The following is a 23,819-nucleotide window of genomic DNA, read 5'->3' as shown; positions in this document are numbered from 1 at the left end:
GCTGGTTCTCAATTCAGATTAATAGAATAGCTGAGATATCTAGGTGGGTACTGGCCACCAATTACAGTTCACATGTACAGCACCAAAGGTGAAGCACCTTGTCCACAAAATCTGCAGCAGAGCAGAAAAAACTTCTTGAGGTCTGTATCTACCTTTGCAGTACTGTGTGTGAAGCCAGGAGACCAAATGCACAGCATCACCCTGTTTTTATTCTAATAAAGAGAGAATGGAGTTTACCTGTTGAGATGACAGATGGGTATCTCACATTTGCAGAGCTGGTGGGGCCATTCACTGCTCCACCACCCTCAAAAACCCCTCAGACTGAACTGCAGCCACAGACATCCCAACAAACTGCTGAAAGCAATCTACAGAATGATGCAGCTGGCTCTTATGAACAAGCTTTCAAAGGACAGTCTTGGAAGTGCTGTCAAGTATGCACAGCATCTTAAGGAAGGTGAGCAAGGAAAGGTTAGGAAGTCAGAGCTTCCTTTTCCTGGATCTCTCCGCTACTCAGAATGAGACAAAAGCAAGACCTGCAGTGATCTGCAGGGTGGCTTATGGCTATTCCTGCCCTGAACATCAAAAACACCTTAGAGATTTGGGGTTGTTCAGTGTCCAACTGCTTCACTCTTCTCCGCAGTGACATCCCAGCCTTCCTCTGCCATTTACCAGTAGCTGTTCCTAGCAGAAACACACATCTCTGCACCTGAGAAGGTATCAGCTCAGCACTATTTGCATTCTAATCACTGCACACCACAGAAACCCTTTGTGAATACATTTTCACATCATCCTGCTACTGAAAACTGTAGCAAGCACTAGCTGACACGCAGAAAGGTTCAGATCTGCCAACAAACTTTGGGAAAAAAGATGCCTATAAGAAAAACATCATTCACTGAGATCAGCACTAAGCTTCTGTCTTCTATCCCCTTAATTCCAACCTACTATTGTTCTCCCTAAGAACATGGAGGTCTTTCTGAGGCATATCCCAAATCTCTGCTACTGCAAACCAGCCAGCAGGCCAGTTACCAACAGTCACAACAACTGCTGGCTGCTCTTTATCTTGGCAAGAAGATGGGAAAATTCAAACCAGGGACTTCCTCCTCACAAAGCAAATGTGGATGAAGGACCTCAGTTATTTTAAGTATGTTAATAGTGAGCCACACTACTCAGTCTTACTCTGCTCAAGGGGACAGATATTAAAATAACTCAGCTGTACCTTGCAGATGCAGCCCTGGCTATTGGTCAGAAAGGACATTACCCACTGCAGAGGCTAACAATGTGTTTTACAACAATTCAGACAGAACCTCTCCCAGACTCTGAGGCACCAACTGCCACCTTGCCTAATCCCTCAGAGAGGTCTGCTTCCAGCTGAGAGGAACACAGGTTAGCTGGGGTAACATGGGAACCACCACTGGTGTCTCCAAAGCCTGGGTCAAGCAGCAACCAAAGCAACTCAGGCAATCCTACAACAATCTGATATCATGACATATTACAATATAAAGTAACCAGTACCTCATCTGTTGAGAGCAAGTTTACAGACATATTCTAACGCAGAACAGAGCTATCAAAAGAAACACCAACACCCTGGGAGACATTCATAATGCTCTTGTTCAGAAGTGGATTTTTGGTTTCCTTTCAAACAGGAAAGGAACAGAACATTACTCACCATACCAAAATGATGAGCTACTACCAGGTGTGCTTACCTGTACAGTATCTCTGGCTACAATTTCTCCAGCACACACTGCTGTACAATCTCCTTGTTCTGTGCCAGAAGCAATGCACTTCAAGCTGGATCCAACAACCATAAGGCATAAGGAAGCCTGACGCTTCCCAGCAGACAGCATGGCATTTGTGGTACTTGGAAGTCAAACAGCAGCACTGCTTGCAACACTAAGCTCTGATATTCCATGCTCTGCTTACTTACCACTTGCGCTTCATGTAGGCAGCAGCTCTGTTTCCATACAGCATAGCATTGTTGGGGGCTTTCTGAACTGCTTTGCTGTACAGCTGGATGGCTTGAGTCCACAGCTGGCAAGCAAAGGCCTCGTTGGCTTGCTGCTTGATTCTCTCCAGATATGGAGGCAACTCCACCTGGGGACTGAAGGGAAAGGAGGAAAGTAGTACAGGTAAGTCTCACTTGTTAACACTCTGGCCCACTTAAATATCTGCTGTGTTTTGTTCTAGCTTAGCAGGTGCCAGCAAGCATTACCTCAAACTGGAAGTTTCAGAGACCCTGCACCTGAATAACATGAACTCAGGAAAAAGGCTTCGTTCTGGCCAGTTTTTCTTCATATACAGAAATATACTCAAAATTTAATAGTGGGTACTTCAAGTGTGTCATTCTTCAGACTTCATAGACACATCTTTGCTTTGACTGCTTTATGTATGTACACACACACACACACACACCCCCAAACTTCCTTCAGCAGTGTATAACAGATTGCAAATTCAAAAGGCAACCAAGCATCTGAGTTCACAGGGCTGCACCAGGCCCATGCTCAGCAAAGCAAAATGAGCATCTCTGCTGCTGTAGTGGAGGGGCCATCTAGAGGAAGCAAGCTGAAAACACTGGAAGTGACTTTGGTAGAACCTAGACGATCCATATATGGTATCAAGTGACTGTGTCTTGACTTTTAACCACATCTCATCTGCCGGAGGAAAACCAGTCAGCAAGATGTGCTGTATGTCTGCTTCTGCTTCATCCCAACTGCAATTTGCTTTTAAGGTGCAAAAAAAATAGCAGGAACGGTAAGAAGGAGGAATGCTCCCACTATTCCTAGCTCACATGCAGACTGCAAGAGTGAAAACACCACTGCCGTTATGGTAAAGAAATTGTCAGCTTCAGTTTGCAACAAGTTGGTGCCAAAAAATAAAAACCAGCCAAGGGAAGCAAAGCTCTTTCAGCCTGACAGCCACTCCCATATCTGACCACAGTTCCTGTTAGTCAGGAAGTAAAATTGCTCAGGACAACTAAGTACACCTTGCTTTCAGGCTCAAAAAGGCATTTTTTTTAGTTTTGTCTGCAGTAGTTCTTCACAAGAGGTGATGAATTCTAATAGACCACACTTCTCCTGGAATGCTTCAGTCTGATCTGACTCCTGTTCATTGCCCATACAGCAGAAGCAAATACAGCCCCTAAGACAGAGACCACCTGACAATCAAGTCAACACAGCAAGTGGGTTTGCACTTCTCACCTTCTTTAGCAGCACCTAACCCTGCAAAAAGGAAGAGGATGTGACCAAAGCCTCATGCTTTCATTTAGGTAGATCTATTGCCTTACCTCACATGTGCTCTTCCTTCTGACAGGCGGAAGCCATTGCTGTGGAGATGGATGCCATTCGACACACCATTGGTAGAGGTTTTTCCATTCTGCACTTCTAAAGGTTAGGGAAAAAAAAAGATACAAACGTGCTATGCATCGATGTGGATTATACAGACTAATCCCTGAAACTCTGGGGTTTTACTTTACAGCACAGCTGAACCAATGCCACAGCATCATTCAGAGCAGAACGAAACAGACTTCCATGATTCCATACACCCCTGTCTTCCAGCTGTTTGGATTTGATTTGTCTGCTTATATTTACCACAAAATCTCAACAGAAATAGAACAAAGAGGATGAATGGAACTACTGGAAAAGTCTAGTGAGGGAGTTCCAGACACGTTTCTTTCTTTCCTCACCCTACTGCTCACTGGGTGTCATCCAGCCAGATCATTTGCCATTCCTCTAGAAAATACTCAAGTTTTATACACTGTAATCTGTATTGCAGCTGGGAGTGCTCCTGCAGCCACTTCAGAGGCTGGGAAACTGAGGACACTGTCCAACTGCTCAGCTGAACAGCTCAGAGCTTTCAGTGTGCAGAGACATGCACACACACGAAGTGCAGGTGCTGCCTTTTCACAGTCCTTACCTGAACTTTTTGTACCCAGAAGGGTGGAGCATTTGCTGAAACTGTACCACTACAAACCTGTTCAAACTTTTTCCTGCCATGTAAAGCATGACCTGACTGGATACCACAGTATAGATCACCTGCAGGCATTCAGGACAGAAGAACAGCAGGCAGGGCATCTATTTGCTACCAGGATGTGAGTGCTAGATTAAGGCCCAGGGCGAGCTGAGTACACAGACTGAACTCTGAGAGCAGAGCTGGGCAGGGAACACTCCCTGATAAGAGAGAGTCGGCCTCTGCCTCAGGGATAGAGCACTAGGCATTCACTGCATGGTGCCTGCAGGATCTGTGTATGAACAGGCCCTGTAAGAATCAGGGCCAGGAATAAAAAGGCTCTTGGATTTACTTATTTGTCAACTAAATGGCTTTTTGAATCAACTAGCTTACCAGCAGGAGGGAGATTAATGCCAGGCCAGATTCTTAGACCAGGAAAGAGATTGCTCTGTCTCCTTCCTAATGAGTGCTTAAAGGGATAATGGCTGCATTCTACATTTTATATAAAATAAAATAAAAACATTGTACTTTTTTTTTTTAATGTCTGTCTACATAAAAAGTTTTTTCCCCTTAGTTAAAGGCGAGGCACTAGGACTTCAATCACTCTACAAAGTCTGCTTTATCCTTTAGGTACAGCTTTAAGCATCCTCCTTAGTTCACACATGCAAACAATTCTCAACAGCTCATTTCTCCCCTCAAGACACACATTTTCACAGAATTTTGTCACCATGTGTAAGAGTTTAAGAACTCAGAGTACAAGCTGCAATGCAGAAATAGCCCAGCAACAGCTATGCCCTACTTCCTTTCCTTCCTGCCCGCCCAGATGGGGGCTGCACCCTGAAAAGAGCTGTGTAGTACATGGTTTCACTCTGCCTTCCACTTAATTGATGACAGCATCACACTTACCCCCTGAAGTATGGCATTTCTTTGGGAGGAGGAAAGTGTATGGCCGCTGTTTGTATGTGAGATCAAACAAATAGACCTAAGAAAAGAAGAAAGAAGTTGACAACAAAAAGTCAGTGATACACGGATGCTCAAGGGACAGAAATAAAACAAAGCTAGATGGTTCCACATTGGTGTTAGTAATATTTCCCATTTTCTATCTTGTTTATAGACATGTGCACATAAAATAATGGCAGTACCAGTGTCCTGTTGCATTCCAGCACTGGGTTTATAAAGGATGCCACTGACAAACAGGAGCCTTGTCTTCCTCTTAAGGTTCAAACCAATCAATTCAAAAAGTTCAAACTCCACAAAGATATTTTAACCATTTAATTAACACAGTGATCATAAATAATGGCAGGTAAGAAGCAGTCCACTAGAGCTTGGGTCAGTGGTGAGCCAACAAACACAACTGTGTGTGAAGCTTCCTGCCAAACTCTTGCCCACTTCTTACCTGCTCCCCTCCCATGTTGACTAAGAGCTCGGTGCCATCAGGACTGAAGGTGACATACGTAGCCACAAGAACCCTCAGCCTGTTGTTGTAGTCTGGAAGCTTCACTGGAAGGTGTCCTGCAGAGGGAAGAGGTCCACAGGATTAGAGTAACTCAGAACTGTTGTCTTTGTTCCACACCAGCCCCGTGCTTTTACAAGAGGTTGTTAGGAGAGCAAAAGCACAAAGCACATGCACCAAGTGATCTTCCATTTCCTACCACTGCCTGCTGAATCCTTCCACCAGTAACCCAAACACTCAGATGTATGGAGCTGCCTTTTCATGTGCTGCACGTGCTATTTCTGCAAGGCTATTTCCATGTGAAGGGAAGACCAGATTACAGCTAGCTTGCTAACCGAAGGCTGCAGAATGCAGCACATCCTGGTTTTATGGATTCACCAAGGATTTAGCTTCTGTGATTTGTGACCAGCCGCAAACAAACACCTCCATTTCTGACTGTCTAATCAGGTTTCCTTAATAAAGCTCTTAGCACAATCAGGCCAAGGCTCCTAAATATTCAGCTCACACAAGGGTTCTTTTGCTTCAGACAGCAGATGTGTTGCATGACCAATTCAGGGGACCTACGAAATCCTCCAGTGGGACTCATCAGAAGCAAGGCTGTCAACAGTGGTCTGTTGGATGTGTCGGTCTAAGATATTAATAAAAAACAACCACCACCTACAGACATTTTGGGAAAAAATCATAAACAACGAGCACTGGAGAAGAATGCCTTCTATGCTGCCCAGACAATGCATTCCTGACTCCTCAGCTGCAGGATGAAGACAAGCCACTTCTGTGCCAGGAAGATTTTAAACAGCACCCTTGCTGGAACCAGTTCCAGAAGGATGTCTAGACTCCTCAGGTTATCCTTGACTTTGCAATAAAACTGACAAAAAGACATTGAAGACATTTATGCTAAACAAAGAGAAAGGCCAGCTCACCAACACACATCGCTGCCAAGTCAGGGAAAGCAGGCTGGTAGCACAAGAATTCACAGCACAGAAACAAAATAAACTACAATTCTGTAGAACACCCCTCTATTAGAGAAGCACTCTTCCAAGCAGTGGTTTCTCGTGTGAAGGGTAGAAGGCAGGCATTAACCTAAAGCCCCATCAGTCTCTCCCAGTACACATCCCTGTACCTGCCACGTAGTACTGTGCTGCGCCATCCGGGAGAGGCTTCTGCCGGTCACAGAACGTGTGCACTCCAGCTGAAGGACACTGCTTCATGCTTTTTCTAGCCAGAAAGAAGACCAATCTTACAATCACAGCACTCAAGCTGGAAGCCTGAGCTCTGCTAACACTTTCTATTCATACGTAAGCAGAAGCCCTCGCACCTGTGCAATCACAGAGCTGCCTCGCACCACCCCATGTACTTTTCTGTCACTCTGGGTGATAGAAAAGACTGAGCAAAACAGCACAGCGAGACTCGTGAGTGACAGACCACTGCAACTCCTCCTCCCCACCAAAGCCTTGCACAGATTTCTGTACCACTCAAACCTGCCAAGAAGGACCACAAAGGCCAGCTGCTGTTACCTGTGGTTGTGGATCATGCGTATGTCATAGAGCCGCACAAAGGGGCCACTCGCCCCCACTGCTAAGTAGTTGTTATCCTGGGGGTTGACTGTGAGGCATTTGGCTTCCACCAGCTGCCCACAGTACTCTGTCAGGTCTATCAGGACTTCTGAACGCTTGCTGTTCTCTCGCAGATCATACTGCCTGCAAAGGGAGGAGAGAGTCAGGCATCCATGTCACCAGAGAACGGCAACAGGAGGAAGAGGAGTGTAGCTTTCCATAGTGACCAAGCTGAAGGCCACTCAAATCACCACAGTGGTGTTGTTATCTGCCTTCCTCCTTTCCATTTGATACAGCTATTCCTTCCTCGGGTTCACTATCACAGGAGGAAAACAGATCAGCTGGGTAGCATATTTATCAAATGCATCTACATTTCAAGATGGTTCCTTTCAGTTGCAGGAAAGAGAGATGAGCTGGAGCTCATAGTATTGAGATTGTCTTTCAATTTATGCCTAGTACATACTGCAATGGATTACTATCCATTTCCCTTCAGGGCAGAATGAGTTCTGTACCTGATTAGCCCATCTTCTGCTGCGCTCCAGAAGGTGTTGGGCCACATGGGAGCTGTGGCAATCCGCTTAACTCTGTTGGTGTGATCTCCAAACATGTGGATGGTCTCCTTGACAGTCAAGTCATGGACATGCACCTTGGAATCTGCAGCTCCTGTGATGAGGATCCGATCCCCCGAATGCGGCAAGAACTGGGGAAGACAGATGTGACATTCAAACTATATTCTACATATGCTGCTGTGCACTTTCAAGAGCCCCCACTGACAGTAACACACCAAATGGTTTCTTCATCACGTATTTTTAGTTCCTGATTAGCTACAACCATCCCCTCTGACTTTATAGAGATGAGGAGCCGAGTTCTGGAGCTGCATGAACTGAGAGCATAAACTAAGAAGGACAGGTAATAGATGTAATGCCATTTTTCCTCATGTTAGAATTATTAAATGACTGGGGACGGGGGATTGGATTGCTTGCATTAAAATGCTTCCCAGCAGCTTCTAAGGAGCTACCCTCTTGCTCCTCTGGTTGCCCATTCTCTTACCCACCTAGCCCTCCTTATCACATTGACACACCTTGACAGAAAAGATGTTTGCAGTATGTCCTGTGTGCATAGAAAGAAGTTTCTTGTGGTGCAGAGGATCCCACACAATGGTATGCTGATCATCTGAGCCAGAGGCCAACAAGCTAAAAGAAAGAGAAAAGAAGTGTGCAGCTCATATTCTTCTGTTCTGAGCTGTGATCAATTCCTAAGACTGGTTTGAGCACAGGCAGTCATTAAGCTAATTCAGATCAGAGAAACCCCTCTTCCTCCCTCTTTTCACAGCTATGTTTTCTTTATGCTTCCCACATACCAGCCAGCCTCAGGAAGCTAAACCAGCCAAATAGCAATTCCACTGAAAATAAAGCAAGGTTGGTTTTTATCTTCATTTAGCATCCTGACCCAGCTCACCACAGGTTGAGATGTCACAGCAGAAACACCAGGAGCATTTGGTCAACAACAAAACACAGCACCTCCATTTTCATTATCAGCCTGGCTGCATTAAGTGCTCCTGCAGCACGCCCAAACTCAAGCCAAGCTATTCATCCCCGGACTTTGGATGTGCCCAAGCAGTCCCAAGGCAGGGCTCACTTAGTGACTCATAGACTGCTTTTTAAGCACAGGGTGTGGCAGCAACATTACAAAGCATTCATACATCTATCTTTGCCTTATACATCTATGTTCTGTTAAAGCAAAAGAATCTGACTCCGCACCCCCAGCTGTTCTACACTTATTTCCTTGGAGCCAGAGCTCTCACAAGTACATGAAATTTCCACTGGTAAATAATTTTGCAGACTATCAGACAGCAGGCTTGGGTTTTATAAGAGGCATGTCAGGAAATATAGGCTCTCCCTTCCATCCAGTTATTTCTCATGCAGATACTCTTTATTTCACTCAGTTAACTGAAATGCTTAGCATTGCTCTAAAAGTGCAGGGAGGAGCAAATGCTCTGCCTCCTTTCCTGATGTATCTGCTCCCAGCAGCAGCCTTTAACAGCACGGTGAAGGGGGTAGGGAAATGTCACTTCTCACCAGCTGAGCAAATCCTAAAGATCCATTATAATCCATAATACCACTTAAGAGAAGAGAAGCAGCCTTCAATCTCCCCATTTTAGTCTGATCATTTCCCTGACTAAAGGGACACTTCCAATAATGTACAGATATAGTTAACAAAATTCAGCTTCTTTGATGTGAGAGCTCTACTACAGATTGAAACCTGGAGTCTGAGCCTTCACCCACTTCACCAGGAAGTGAAGGGAAGCAGATGCTTATGATTACATGACCTACATCCAACTCTTGGGAGGACCTGGGCTCTCAGATTCCCCAAAACAAGCTGCATACTTACTCTCCTTTTTCGTTCCATTCTAGACAGTTGACACATCCAGAGTGACCCTGAGCAAAAAAAAGGGGAGACAGAATTACACAAACTTCAGAGCTGCTCTAAGACAACACACAACTTCTTCCAATACACACAGCTTTTTTCCAACCCTGCTAAAGAACACCCACGTGGCAGATGAGCACCTCTGGAAAAGACAGACTTGCTACAAGCAGCTGGAGCAGAAAAGGCAAAATGAAACAAAAGAAACAACAACGTAGCACTGAATATAATGGCAGTTCAGTCTCAGAGGCTACTGATGATATCCTGCTGTATGCACAGAAAGGTGACTTTGCTTCAACAGCCCTTGGCTAGGCTGACAAATTACACGTACAGGTTCTCTGGGATTGCAAGGAAAATGCACTTCTGATAACGCTTTTAGAAGCACCTTGCTGCTGGGTGACTGCATCATACATCTTCAGCCAAATTAGCTCACAACTGCAACAGGAAAGACTCAGAGAGCACTGAGCAGCATTTGATATCAAAGCTGTGGTTGAAAAGGGAGACTGAGGAATTCTTTCTTCCCTCAAATTAAGACAACCCTAAGATTTGTGTTAGGTTGCAATCCTATTCTTTAGACAACGCTACGCTTCAGCGTTACAGCTGAATATCTTGAGCAGCTGACAGTTGCCCACTCCACACACCACTGCTGGGGTTAGCTGATGCACACCAGCTAAAGGCTCTTGCAGATGCATTAGGTAATGCAGAAAGCTCACACAAGATCTTACAGAGCTATTCCTGGTTTTAATACAGTTTAAGGGACTAAGCAGTCAGCATCCCTTTCTCATACAAGAGAGAATTCCATACACTCCAGCGTGCTGTGCTTTTTCTGGTAAATTGAACAAGTAGCTCTATTTGCTCTCTGAATGCTGCCCACTTACCTGCAGTTCTGCTTCCAGGCCCAGGCGTCGAATGAACGGGTCGGTGACATGATAGTGCCTCTCAAAGCCCAGTGCACCCCGCTCCTGCACGCAGCAAAGAAGGGTTGCACTGATTACAGCAAGCAAAACACGCATTTTTATTTATTTATTTTAACTTTATGAGAAAAGATTCAAGAACATTACAAAGCAAGTTGAGACCCTGCCAGGTATTGGGGTGCCCATAGCACTGGGGCATGGCCTGTTGTAGGAAGACATTGCTCACATCACAAGGCAGGTCGTTTGTAATCCTTGCACCTGGAGTGGCTTGAAATGATGTCTACTTAATTACCAGGCTCCAGATGGGCAGCCAAGATGAGGATTGAAGGTGCCCACATCAAGACAAAGCTGAACACTTTATGCCAGAAATGGAAGATAAAGAGGTTGCCCATCTTAAATCCTTGGCAACTATTCCAAAACCAATGGACTCCTGAATACTCCTGAGTCCACAGCACTGGATTATTGTTGCTCAGAAGTCTGGCATCACACGGGATCTGTCCTGAAGCACAAAACATCACTTTGCAACCTGAGTCAAGCCCTTGTAACCTCAGCAATTCCACGTCATCCTCACAAGTCTACCACCACCAATGGGAAATGTACTGGGGAATGTAACAGGACAGCACCTGAGATGGTAATTTCATCAGAAATGGGGCAGGAGCACGTAGCTGCAGCACCACAGCACGGCCTGTTCTACTGGGAAGAGAACAGCTGCCACAGAACTGCGTCAGTACAAATGAAGGTGAAGAAAAGCAGGACAGTTGTTTCCCCTGTGATCTCCCAGAGTTCACAGATGCGTTAGCAGATGGCTTCAATGAAAGAAGGCCGATCGCAGAGAAAAGGGAACAAGTCATATTTTGGATGGAACACCTAACATGTGAGGAGAGCCTCCCTCCCAGCACCCAACTCAGCCCCAGCCCCCACCATGATATGCTGCAGTCAGGTGAAGACGACCTAAACCTTAGTTATCACCACCTACAGGTGACAACACTGATGTCAAAGCTTGTACCTATGGTGCTGGGAACACGTTAGCAGTTGTAGAGTGGACACAAAGAACGAGTGTGATACATGGCAGCTCTGCAGATCACTGTTAATAATGACCTCCACTCACTGTCCCAAAATGGAGATAGGCAGAAGGATATTGGAAACAACCAAACAAACTCACACGGGCTTTTGTAATAACTTCCATGATAAACTTCAAAGCCTCAGACATATTTTTAAGGGTAGCATTCCCAAAACACTCCCAGGTCCAGAGCGAGGTGCTGCAGTTATAATTGCCTTGCTATTGCAACCTCAGGAGCTTTGAGAGCTCTGTGCAGTCAGATATTGCTTTTTCTACAAGGAACTGTCAGACTTAGCAACCTTCCCAAGGTCAGACATGAAAGTCTTTCAGAGCAGTCGGTGTGAAGAAGTCCCAGGCTAACACAGAACCATCCCTTCCTCGTTAGGCAGCAAAATATATCTTTGCACGTGGATTAAATTACAGGCTTATCATGCAAAGGTTGGTACCAAACTGCACAGTGAAGTGGGGGATGCAAGCTCCTGGTGCCTCATTCCAGTCACTTGCAGTCCATTTTCATGAATGCTGATTACCAGAAAAGCTGCAAACGCTTTAAGGCCTCCCAGTCTAAGCAATAATTGCCTATTGTGTCTGCTGTAGCTGGTCCTTTCACGTTAGGAGATATTTCACTAATGCAGCCATCAGATGACTGATCTGACCACAGCTGAAGTTTTTTCCTACACAGAGGAAGCAAAAACACCACTTCTTTAAAGAAAAAGAAAGGCAGCAAGCAAAGGAGACAGAGATAGAGAGAGAGAGATCATTAGCCTCACTACAGTCAGAAAATACCTTTGATGGCAAGATCACACGAAAAGAACACAAAGAAGTAGGCAAAAAACTCATGAGAGAAGCTAGCTAAGGGTCCTTTGTGTTGCCCAAACACAAGTAGCCAGGTCTCTGTCTTCAGTGCTGCACTCTAAAGGAACTGATCTGCTGATGTTGAGCCAGCTTGGTGCGTTCCTTCCAGGGAGAAGAACCGTATCCTTGTTATGCCATTCTGTGCCCCAGTGCCTCATTAAGGAGGATGACAGGCCTTGTACATTTGTTCTGTTAAGCTTCTTATGCAGCTTATCAATATGCAAGTAGCAGAGATCCCTTCAGAGGTGAAGGCAACATGGGTGCCTCACAACCCAGCAACAGTGCTGACTGCTGAGTGCTCTGCACCCAACGCAAGGAACGCAGCTCACACACACCTTGATCTGCCTGTGGATGATGTCACGAGTTATGTTTGCTTTCGCCATCCTCTTGCAGTGGGGTGGATGAGGAGAAGCTACTGGAAGAGCAGCTGTGCAGCCAAGCATGCCAACAGAGCAGAGATCCACACCACGGGCATTTAATTACCTGCAGAACAAAACAGGGAGGGAAAAAAGACAGGCAAACAAACGTATCAGGTCACTCATATGCAACAACAGACAGTAGTGAGCACTTCCTTGCCCTCCCTGAAACCAGCAGTGGCCAAGAACTGAAGTGTTCTGTATGGAGGCTGTTGGAGAAACTCAAGGATGGGAAGAAGCAACAGGGAACTGAGGAGCACCCAATTCAGAAGTCCAATTCTCTGGACTGCAAACAAACTCAGAATGAGCACAACTCCAGCCTAGAAAAGCAACACTGCTATGCCTGCAAAGACCCTACGTGTCCACACTGGTGCTGTTCCACAGCCTCTCCCACTTCTGTCCGATTTCACTCCTCTCATTACACCATGAACACACAAAGCACTGACATTTCTGGCAACCTCTCCCCTCTCATTTGCTCTATTCGATCACAGTAACTATTCTGTTGTAAATAATCAAACACAGGCGCTCCTTACAAATCCTAGCAGCTCATCATCAGGTGACACAACCACCAGAACACCCCATCACACGAGCAATAGAAAAGGGATGATCTTTTTAAATGGTGTTGCTGAGAGAAATTCAAGGTTTCCACACCGTTTTGCCCTACATAAGCCAAGGGTTCTGAATTCTCTTTCAACGAGCACTCGCAAGCAGAACAAGCCAAAAATGCTCTTGAACAAGGAAATGCTGATTCACTGAAACGAGACCATTTCATGGTGACAAACAGCCCTGTGACCCTGCAGGAGCATCACTGAACCCACAGACAGCAAAGGAACAGCACACGGGCAAAGCAAGGGCCAGATCTTCTCATGGCAGCCCCCTAAGCAGCATTTTTAGAGCTCTCAAATACAATGTTGAAAAAGGCAAAGCTGTTTGCAGGCCGGTGAGCAGCTCTCGTGGTTGCATTAAGCCCTGTGGTGTACTGCTGCAATGAGCTGAGCTTCTGCTGAATGCCATCACCTGCTGAGTGAAGGGCACTCAACCAGGGCTCCCCAAGAAACCAGCCTGAAACTGCCCCAATCACCAGCAACCACGTGTCTGTCCAATCTGCATCACATGTGTATTTAATCAACGCTTCTCATACTCCAGAAGCAGCACCAGCAAGGCTGGCACACACACACACAGGAAGACACCTCACGTTTTAAGCATCCTTAGCATTATTCAGTCCCGTGTTAAGTAATGGTTGCTCTACTCTCGGGCTTAATAGCAAGAAGCACCACTGTGAGTGCATTTCCTCATCAATATTTCACACTGATCCTTGTAGTGGGATGACTGAGCTGTCAGATTTTGATACCTGCTCTCTAGCTTGCCATGCAGGCTTAGAATTGGTTTTGTCCTGCCTGTTCACGGAGAGCAAGTCTACAAGGGGACAACAGCAGCAGCAAACAAGCAGGGCTCCCTCTCTCATGCAGCCCAAGCCAAGGCAGACCCAGGAGCACAGTACTTTGTCTGCAGGGCAGGTGGGTCCTGCTGCTTGCAGCACAGAGGTTTAAAGGGAAACCAGGACAGTGCAGCAGATTCTCATGGCTGAGGCCAGCTTGCCACAACCATGCCAGCCATGCTGAACAAGCTATGCTGCTGGACACTACTGGCAGAACACGGTTTCCAGACCCCCTCCTGCTAAGTTCTGCAAGCAGAAGAGGACTGCCAACACAAAAAGCAGCTCCACACCCAGGCAGGCTGCAGGGATGAGTGCTATCTGCAATCTCTCACCTCTGTTTCCCTCAGACACCTTTCCAGCAGGCCTCCACCCACCCTCCTCCCAGCCTGGGTCCCCACCAACCAGCCTCACATCAATCCTGCACAGGGCTTCCTCCACCTGCAGACAACAGGGCAGCGACCTGCCATCCCCCTGCAGCACAGGACAGGATACTTGCCATGCAAGGCCCAAGGTCTCACACCTCAGCTCCCCTCCTCCTCCACACAACCCACGGATTGCAGCAGTCACACACTGTGTTTCCACAGTGCTCTTCTGCAGGAATCTGTTGAGCAGGGGCTGATGACAGTGAGAGAACTCTTTCCAGACAGGTGAATGATCCATCAGCAGCACAAAGCACAGCATAAAGAGATGGGATTCCAGCAGATCCCAGTGTCCCAGTCTTGCTGGAAGCTTTCCACCCATCTTAGAGCTACTAAATGAGAGCAAGCAGCCTGGGCAGCCCCTCCTCTTAATGCACAGCTCAGTTTTCTATGGATCTTTGGACACCCAGCAGACCAAGCAGCAAAGCAGGCGGTCACCTCCCCGCTGACAAACACCCAAAGCTCTCTGAAGTACTTTCCATAGCCTTGGGAGCACTTTTAGCAGATCTCTTAGCTCTAGTCACGCTCCTTTCTACCCAACACATATCCACAATGAAAGTTCAGCAAGTGGCCCAAAGGATGCACACAGCAAAGCAAGACACTGTGCTCTGCACACACACACAGCCCACACCAAGAAGCCCATTTGCTGCTGAAGAGGCCACAGCAAAACCATCAGCACACTGCCTGTCCACTCTGTGACTGTACAAGCAGCCTGGTCAGAGGAAGATACAAGCATCAGCACACCCCAAAAACCTCTGTCCCTTAAGGCAGATTCCCTTGCTCTCCAATAGTCCTGCCACAACACTGCGCCCATTCCAGAATTCTGAAGCACACCTTTTCTGACAGAGCACAGCAATGCTCTGCAGTTTGGTATCTCAGTGATTTGGGATTACAGCTGTGCTGTGGAGCATCCCAGCATCGCTCAGCAGGTCTCAACACATCTCAACTTTAGTTCCTAAAAGGTAAAGGTCAACATAGTCACGGATGAAGTCGGCCCTTTGGTTGACAAAGTGGAATAAGACAGAGTTTTAAATAACATATCCAATGCAAAACTGACTTTTAACATGCTCTTACCAAGGCCAGGCACTGGCCATGTGCATCTAACACATGTGAGATGGCCCAACACAAGCTTTCTAGCATTTGACCATTAAACACAACAACAACAACTCACAAAAAGAAAGGATCAAGGTCCAGTGACAAGGAACAACTGAGGATAAGTCTGTGCTGTTGCTACCAGCGCTGATCACACAAGCAGCTTCACTTTCCTGTGCCTCAGAGATCACCACAACCTGTACTGGTCCTGTATCAGACGACTGCTGGAGCACGTTTCACCATCACCTTTCAACAGTCCCTCCATGCCCAGTCTCAAACCAGAGGCAGCCTTCCCTCACCCTCACTGTGCCAAATCCACCTGGGATATACCCCACTTACAGCTGCCACCTCATTCACCCAACAGCCTTTTGTCAAACATAAAGAGGTTTGTCCCACCTGTGTTGAGCTGCAGTCCACTTGTCTGACTCTCCTGTTCCAGCCATGCAAAGCTTTAGAGGAAACAAACAAAAAAAAAAAAACACCCCAAAACTTTCGCAACACTTGGCCTTTAAAAATCTGCAGTCAAAAATTAACAAGCCCCAGATTTCTGCAGGCTGTGGTCCCAAGATCTGCTAGACTGTATTTACACTGACAGCAACTTCAGAGCCCTTTAAGCTCCTGGAAAAGTGCTCTTCCAAAGATGTGCTGGGAAGGGAGGGTTACCAGATTCTCTCACTTTCCCCAGCTGGCTCTTCTAGTTTTCCTGAAACACTTGCTCAGAGTCTAGGAACAAAGTGTCAACATTCACAATACAAACAATTCAGCTCTTTTACTATTGAACAGTCCCAATGCAGCCAGAATTTGGGGGTCTATTCTTTTGCTTGAATGCGTTTTCCTTTCACAGCACCCCCCACACAGCCCTACCTCACTCACACCTGCAGCAACGCAGCGACACAGACAAGTTCTGCTTCCAAATCCAAACCACACGACCTGCTGCCCTTCCGAAAACAGCAGCGACACAGCATCTCCACCAAGCAGCCTAACGAGCAACCTGTTTCCTAACTGTTTGGATGAGCCCAAGTTTTTCGGTCTTCATGCTCAAGGTCATGGAGAAAAAGCAGCACTTTGTGCACAACGAGGCTTTGCAGATACGTGATTCATCCCAAAGGAAGATTCCTATGACCCTCCCCTTTAGCATCTATAAATTACTTCACTCATCCAAACACCACTCGGAGCCCAATCCCTCAACCCAGCAGGATTCTTTAGACTCACAACTTACTTCCTCTATACCTTGACTTCCCGAGAGGCCGTGGGTCAAATCAGAACATATGCATATAGATTTATTAGCAAACCTAGAGGAAACGACAGCAGACAACGAGTAAAAGGAAGGTTTTGCTCCAGCTGAAGGTGCTGCCAGGAGCAGCAGTCGCTCCCCAGGCACCGCACACAGAGCCAACAGGAGATGAGCAGCTTGCAGAGGAGCGCAGGTAAGAGATGAGACCTGACGGACCAGGAGCGGAGAGCGGCATCAAGCAAACTTCGAGCGGCACCGCAGGGTGGGCAGATCGACAGCAGCCCTCCGCCCCCCCTCCTGCCAGCGCTATGGGGATGGGGCAGGGCAGCAGGAAGGGGAGGGCAGCCCTTTGGGGAGCGGGGCAGCGGGGCTAGGAGAAACTTTCCGCCTCGGGGAGGGAGAGGTGAGGGCAGAAGGGGGGGGGGGTAACGCCGTAATGCTGCTATGGGGGGAGAGGGGGGGGGCACAGGGCTGTGGGACGGAGGGGTGCGGGTGGGGGGGGGGTGTAGGCCGGGAGCTGGGGGCTGAGGGCAGGAGCGGGGCCTGGCTGGGGAGGGGCTGCTGACAGCACAGAGCGATGGGGGGGGCAGTGACAGGAGGGGGGGAGGGGGGGCTGATAGCGCTGGGGGAGGGGCAGGGCCGGGCCGTTACCTGTCAGGCCTCCCGGCCGCGGGCCTAGCGGGCGCTGCAAGTTGTGATGAGGCTCCATCCCCCGCTGAGCGGGGCCGAACGCTGAGGGGCGGCCCGACGGGCCTCGAAGGCTTCGAGCGCTGCGCTCCGGGCGCGGGGAGGCTCGGGGAGGGCCCTGAACGACAGCCCCGGCCGTGCCCCCCCCGGCCCGTGCCCTGTTTACCCCCTCAGCTGTCCGGGGCTCAGCAGCACCCCCCGCAGCCGCTCGCCCCGCGCGGTACCGCGCATGCGCCACGCTAACTGCGCCACCGCCTCCCGGGCACCGGCAGCGATCGCGGCGCCACGCAAACGGCGTAAGTCGAGTTCGGGAATACTTCCCCCGGACTACCCTCCCGAGCGACGCCGCCTCCCGTGATTGACGGCTCGCTGAGCCAACGGGAAAGGAGAGAGCGCTTCGGGGGGGGGATCGGCCAATCGGCGAGGGGAGGGGCGGTGCCGCGCGAGGGCTGCTGGGAGTTGTAGTCGCGGCGGAGCCACCGGCACTGCTGCAATCCCCGCCCGTCCGCCGAGCGCGGCTCCCCGGCGGCACCGGGAGGGACGGAACGCGGACGTGCGCGAAGAGCCGGGGGGTGGCGGTGTCGGCAAAAGGCTGCATTGGCACGGAATGGCAGCGGGCTGCAAAGCGCTGCGGGCGGGCTGGGTTCGCTTCGTGCGCGTCCGCAGCGCAACGCCGGGGGCTCCGTTCACAAAGCTTTTCGTTTAGGGCTTCGTTTGGCAGCCCGTGGGTAACCCCGGCAATGAGCGCCTGCCGCCCCGTTGTGCGAATGGCTTTTACATCAGCAAGGGGCGGAGGACGGAGGATGGAGGATCAGGAATTCCCCGCACAGCTCGCCTCGCGAACGGCAGCTCGACCATTAGCCTTAATGATTTGCCTCCATCTCACGAGCCATTAATTTCTTTAGCTGCGGTCAGAGTTCTTACGGAAGATAATTAATTGTTGCCTTCGCGTCTGTCCAGACTCTTTTAATTAAACAAATAACAATCGGTCTCCGTCCCACCAGCCTTACGGCGGGGCTTTATCTTCTTTTCTCAGATGCCATCCGCACGGGGACCTGGAGCTCCACGCAGAGCAGGCGGGCTGCAGATGCCCTTGACGTGGAAGAGGAGAGGAAATTGGGGCAGAGGAGGCTTCGTTTTTGTGTTGTTTTTTTTTTTTTTTTTCCCGAGCTGGTGGCAGAGATAACCAAAATGGAAGGGAGCTGAGGGGAAGCGCTCCGTCTGCACGGCAGTTTAAGGAGCTCACTGCAGTCACACAGGGAACTGGAAGCACGGTGGGGAATGTAAACAAGGCACTGTGCTCCCAGAGCCCTATAAACACCCATCAGGGAGCAGCCTCACGGCACGGGGCTGCTGGATTTTCGGTCTGAAGTGAGCAACTGCCTGCGAGCTGCACTTGTTCTGCCTCCAACACGTAAGGGAAAGCGGTTTAAGTCAGATAGAAGGCACTGCTTCATGCTGGCAATAAATACAGAGCTCCCATTCTGCCCTCAGTTTACACAGAAAAGAAATGCAGTGTGTGTCGATACGTATGCATACATAAAACTTTAGGAAAATAAGGAGAGAGTTCAGCTTGCACTGCGTGTCACAGTGAAGGGGTCGGAGCACACGTGTGCAGGCTCACAGACATCAGCCCTGCTTTGTGAGAGAGAAGCTGCACGATGTGCTGCAGAACATCTGACCAGGGTTTGTTTGCAAGTGGAAGTGCTTCGAGCTGAAACGAAACGTAATGGCATGCAGCCTTTATTTGCCACTTCCCTGTGCTGACAGATCAGAAGGAAAAAGAAAATCACGTGGCAGGGAAAGCCTGATGTGCATCCATTTTGCTCAGCTGGAAGTGGGGATGAGGGAACAAAGTGCAAACACGGAGCTGATGGTGCTGAGTTGGTCTTCATCAAGTAAATACGCAGATGAGAAAGAAAGGGTCTAATAGAGAAATAGGCTATAAATGTATAAAAGCTCCTTTGGAGCCCATGTGGCCTTCAGCCAGCCAGGTTTGCGTTCCTGGTTTCTTTGTGAAAACCTCCAGCAAACACTTTCCTTCTCCTTGTGTGCCTGCCTGGCTTTACCTCCCTGCAACAGCATAAATGATGTTTACCTTCTGATGATTAATGTCTGCAGGGAAATATTCAGATCAAAGGTCCGATGGAACAGCAGAGCTTTGCTGCAGACTCTGTCGATAAGAGCAGTGGGTTCTGCTTGGCTTTTGTGTCAACACAACTGCAGGCGTGTGCTGGGTCCTGTGCTGGGCTGTGCTGGGTTATGAAGGTCTGTGCTTCCACAGCCTGGAGGAGGGGGGTCAGAGCAAGCAGGTGCCAATGCACGGCTGCCTGGAGGAAAGAGGGGAATGCATTTCCAGGGCCGTGTTTGTCTTTCCAGGGGAGACAATTATGATGTTAGATATGGAGCTGTATCCACAGGGTGTGATTTTGCTCTCTGAGATGCAACAAGCTCTGGTGTATTGTAACTTATCTAATTTGCTTGATTGGACATTTTTAAAGTCTGTCCTCTCATGCAGCTGCATTGCTCTCCTTTTGCAGGCTAAGCAGCTTAAGCCTCATTATGCTCTCCTGTGCAAGTTCCACGACTCGCACAGAGCATCTCAGCCGGGCCATAAAACTGCAGGTAAGTGTGCTGCTCCCATAGCACAGGAACTGAAAAAAACCCCACCAAGGCTGGTGGATATTCGGGCACTTGCCACCATCACAGCACTGCAGCGTTGGCCGATTTACCCCGGGACACAGATTGAATCTCCAGGTCTTCATGTGCTGATGGGGGAGCAGCAGGAATACCTTTCCTCTTTGTCACCAAGTTGCACAATTTCAATCATTTCCCAGGGTGCAGAAAGTTCAAACTTACTGCACAGTGCAGCAAAGGAGCAAGCAGTCAGTTTGCTGCTGCATCACATAATAGCTGCGTGCCGGACAGTTGGTGCCAACCCACCACGAGTGCTGCTCAGTCCAGGAGGGAGGAGGTGGAAGAATCTGACCCTGTTATTTCAAGGCGACGCTGTACCAGTTTTAGCTTCTCTTAATGGAAGAAAACCAGGGCCAGTGTTTGCTCCTGAACAAGCGTGTGGTTGTGTGTGAGCTGCTGGTGCAGCTCTGCTCCTGCTGAAAGGCAGATTAACTGCTGCCACCTCAGCCAGGCCTCTCACCCAGATGGAAAGCAGCACAAAGCGAGGAACATCCCGCATTTCTCACTTAATTGGTAAAACAGATTCATTTGACTACCGAGACCTGGAAGAAAGGAACTGACACACCTCGCTGGTGATTCACGTTCATGGATGGCTCGCGCTGATTATTTCCACCAGCAACACTTCCTGCCCAGCTCTGCCAGAGGACAAACGTCGCCGTTTCCTGCAGCCTTCCCCGAGCAATTTGGGAACTGATGCCATCAAACATCACTGATGTAACGCAGCGAGCCTAACCTTCCTTCCAAAGCTCTTGAGTTCCAGCTGCCGTGCCAACAACCCGTGTGTTTCCCACTCCAAGGGTCAGGGAGCGCATCTCTAACCAAAGGCTCGGTGCCTGTTTTGCTGTTAAATCAGCTCAAATCTCCCGCCGGCTCTGTGAGTTCCAGTCACAGCAGTGACGCTCAGGAAGAGCACAACGGAGCCAAGAAATCAGGCTGGCAGAGCTGAGCAACCCCTCGTGCTACGCCTGGGGTTTTAGTAGAACCTTCTCAGATTTCCTGGTGACTCAAACTACGCTGCTGACCGGGACGAAGGGCACCAGCAAGCACAGATGGGGTTACAGCAGCGTGCTGGCCCAGAATAGCAGCCAATGCCCACCAGCTCTGCCCCTGCTGGAAGCAGCTTTGCATCCCCCACTGCCCCCTTCCCCTCTGCGAGCAGCTGCTGCGCTCTCCCAGTGCCCTGCAATCCCCAGAGCCGGGCATTTTCTCTCTTGCAGTGTCTGCAGCCCCATATAGCACGCTGTAGCACCCTGCTGCACCCTTCCAGCAGCAGCACCCACTGGGCCTGCGCCCAGCTCCCCTTCTCCCCCTTCCTTTTGCACCTTGCATTACGGCCCCTTCAAACCCTTGCACCCAACACAGCCTCCACGTACATCCCCTGTGCTCTGCACCCCAGCACCTCACCTTGCACCCCACTTCCCTGCACCCCTCTTCCCTCTGATGCTTGCAGCACAGTGTGCCTCTCCTCTGCACACCTTTCAGCTGCACCCCACCTTGCTTTAGCACCCCCCTTGTCCCACAGCAAGGGCTGCTTGCACACCCAGCACCCGAAAACCCACGAGCTGAAACGCACTGGTTAACTTTTATTTCAGGTCTTTGCAGAGTTGGGTGCCAGGCAACGGTTCTCAAAGCAAGCACACCCAGAGCTGGGTGCCAGCCTAAGCAGACATGGGATCATCCATTGGTTCTCTTTATGTTACTTAACTTGCTGGCTAACACGCGTGCGCGAGCTGGGTGCCAGCTCATTAACCTCAGGTGGTTGCTCATTATCATGTCAGATCTCCACCCAGAGCTTATCACTAATTACGCATAGCTCAGGCTAGAGAACATCCTTGCTTCTTTTTTTTGTTTGCAGGCTTCTAGTGAAACGCTTGTACTTCCTTGTCCTTGCAATGTTTCACCATAACTTTTTGCTCCGGGTCAACTACAGCCCCCCGCTTCCCCACGCCCAGCTTTGCACTGCACCTCTGCACCCCTTTGCAGTTGCACCCAGCTTTGCACTGCACGTCACCCCTGTGCAACCCTGCTTTGCAGTGCACAACCCTCAGCCCCCATCTGCAGTTTTTTTCAGCACATCCCACCTCGCACTTGCGCCCCTCGCTCTCCTCTTTACAGACTGCACCTCGCTTTGCAGCTGCACTCTGCTCTGCACTGCGCTCCGTTTTGCACCACGCTCCTCACCTCCCATTCCCACTGCTCCCCTTGCAGTCACACCCTGCTTTTCAGCACCCATTTGTCCTTGCACCCCTTACCCCCTCCTTAAAGTTATACCTTGCTTTGCATCACTCCCCTCCCATTCCCATTGCACTCACTGCAGTTGCACGCTGCTTTTCAGCACCCCCCCTTTGTGCTTGCACCCCTCACCCCCTCCTTAAAGTTATGCCCCACTTCACAGCGCACCATTTTGCAGCTGCACCCTGCTTTGCACCACGCTCCCCACCTCCCATTCCTATTGCACCCTTTGCAGCTGCACCCTGCATTTCAGCAAACCCCACTTAGCAGCTGCACCCCGCTTCACAGCGCACCATTTTGCAGCTGCACCCTGCTTTGCACCACGCTCCTCACCTCCCATTCCCACTGCACCCCTTGCAGTTGCACGCTGCTTTTCAGCACCCCCCCTTTATCCTTTCACCCCATTCCCCTCCTTAAAGTTATACCCAGCACCCCTTTGTCCTTGCACCCCTTATCCTCTCCTTAAAGTTATACCCTGCTTTGCATCCCACCCTTATCTCCCATTCCCATTGCACCCTTTGCAGCTGCATGCTGCTTTCCAGCACCCCCCCTTTATCTTTTCACCCCAACCCCCTCCTTAAAGTTATACCCTGCTTTGCATCCAACCCTCACCTCCCATTCTCAGCACACCCCACTTCACATCACGCCCCTCACCTCCCATTCCCACTGCACCCTTTGCAGCTGCATGCTGCTTTCCAGCACCCCCCATTTATCCTTGCACCCCTTACCCCCTCCTTAAAGTTATACCCCACTTAGCAGCTGCACCCCACTTCACAGCACTCCATTTTGCAGCTGCACCTTGCTTTGCATCCCACCCTCACCTACCATTCCCACTGCACCCCTTGCAGTCTCACCCTACTTTCCAGCACCCCCCCTTTGCCCTTGCACCCCTTGCCCCCACCTTAAAGCAATACCCCACTTTGCATCCCACCCTCACCTCCCATTCCTACCGCACCCTTTGCAGCTGCATGCTGCTTTCCAGCACCCCTTTCACCCCAACCCCCTCCTTAAAGTTATACCCCACTTTGCATCCCACCCTCCCATTCCCATTGCACTCACTGCAGTTACACCCTGCTTTCCACCCTTTATCCTTTCACCCCAACCCCCCCTTAAAGTTATACCCTGCTTTGCATCCCACCCCCACCTCCCATTCCCATCGCACCCCTTGCAGCTGCATGCTGCCTTCCAACACCCCTTTCACCCCAACCCCCCCCTTAAAGTTACACCCTGCCGTGCATCCCACCCTCCCCTCCCATTCCCACTGCACCCCTTGCAGTCTCACCCTACTTCCCATCCCCCCCCCCTCCATCCTTGCCCCCTCCTTAAATTAATACCCTTCTTCCCCCACCGCACCCCACGCAGTCGCACCCCGCTTTCCATCCCCCCCCCCTTTTACAGCCGCA

The 23,819-nt window shown here is 49.5% G+C and overlaps 2 protein-coding genes across 7 annotated transcripts in view; one reads left to right on the top strand and one right to left on the bottom strand.

Moving 5' to 3' along the window:
* Window positions 1-17,659, bottom strand: part of WDTC1 (WD and tetratricopeptide repeats 1) — a 23,069-nt gene extending 5,410 nt beyond the window's left edge. Inside the window, exons 1-12 of one of the 2 annotated variants that reach the window (XM_031595034.2) lie at window positions 17,452-17,659; window positions 12,537-12,684; window positions 10,251-10,334; window positions 9,340-9,386; window positions 8,030-8,141; window positions 7,461-7,648; window positions 6,910-7,092; window positions 6,516-6,610; window positions 5,339-5,454; window positions 4,849-4,924; window positions 3,281-3,377; window positions 1,925-2,098 (exon numbers count right to left, since the gene is read on the bottom strand). In XM_031595034.2, coding sequence (XP_031450894.1) covers window positions 1,925-2,098; window positions 3,281-3,377; window positions 4,849-4,924; window positions 5,339-5,454; window positions 6,516-6,610; window positions 6,910-7,092; window positions 7,461-7,648; window positions 8,030-8,141; window positions 9,340-9,386; window positions 10,251-10,334; window positions 12,537-12,644 — 1,280 coding nt within the window. In that variant the 5' untranslated portion in view covers window positions 12,645-12,684; window positions 17,452-17,659. Of the gene's footprint in view, window positions 1-1,924; window positions 2,099-3,280; window positions 3,378-4,848; window positions 4,925-5,338; window positions 5,455-6,515; window positions 6,611-6,909; window positions 7,093-7,460; window positions 7,649-8,029; window positions 8,142-9,339; window positions 9,387-10,250; window positions 10,335-12,536; window positions 12,685-16,785; window positions 16,859-17,451 lie in introns of those variants that run through there. The other variant, XM_031595031.2, reaches the window with a different exon arrangement.
* LOC149915123 (uncharacterized) lies at window positions 16,858-23,816 on the top strand. 5 transcript variants are annotated; one of them, XM_090123999.1, is made up of 4 exons: window positions 17,700-17,783; window positions 18,524-18,630; window positions 20,028-20,112; window positions 21,777-23,816. In XM_090123999.1, the coding sequence occupies exons 1-4, from the start codon at window positions 17,717-17,719 to the stop codon at window positions 21,995-21,997; spliced, it is 480 nt and encodes a 159-aa protein (XP_089980125.1). In that variant the 5' UTR covers window positions 17,700-17,716; the 3' UTR covers window positions 21,998-23,816. The 5 variants fall into 5 exon arrangements, 3 of the variants coding, with proteins under 3 accessions (XP_089980125.1, XP_089980127.1, XP_089980126.1); XM_090124001.1 differs by having other exon boundaries at window positions 20,707-23,816; XM_090124000.1 differs by having other exon boundaries at window positions 20,325-23,816.
* Window positions 23,817-23,819: the final 3 nt, after the last annotated feature.

The sequence above is a fragment of the Phasianus colchicus genome, chromosome 24 (genome assembly GCF_987193195.1).
Source record: "Phasianus colchicus chromosome 24, bPhaCol1.hap1.1, whole genome shotgun sequence".
NCBI lineage: Eukaryota > Metazoa > Chordata > Aves > Galliformes > Phasianidae > Phasianus > Phasianus colchicus.
Note: the sequence above shows the minus strand (reverse complement) of the source record. Positions and strands in the feature narration are given on the sequence as shown.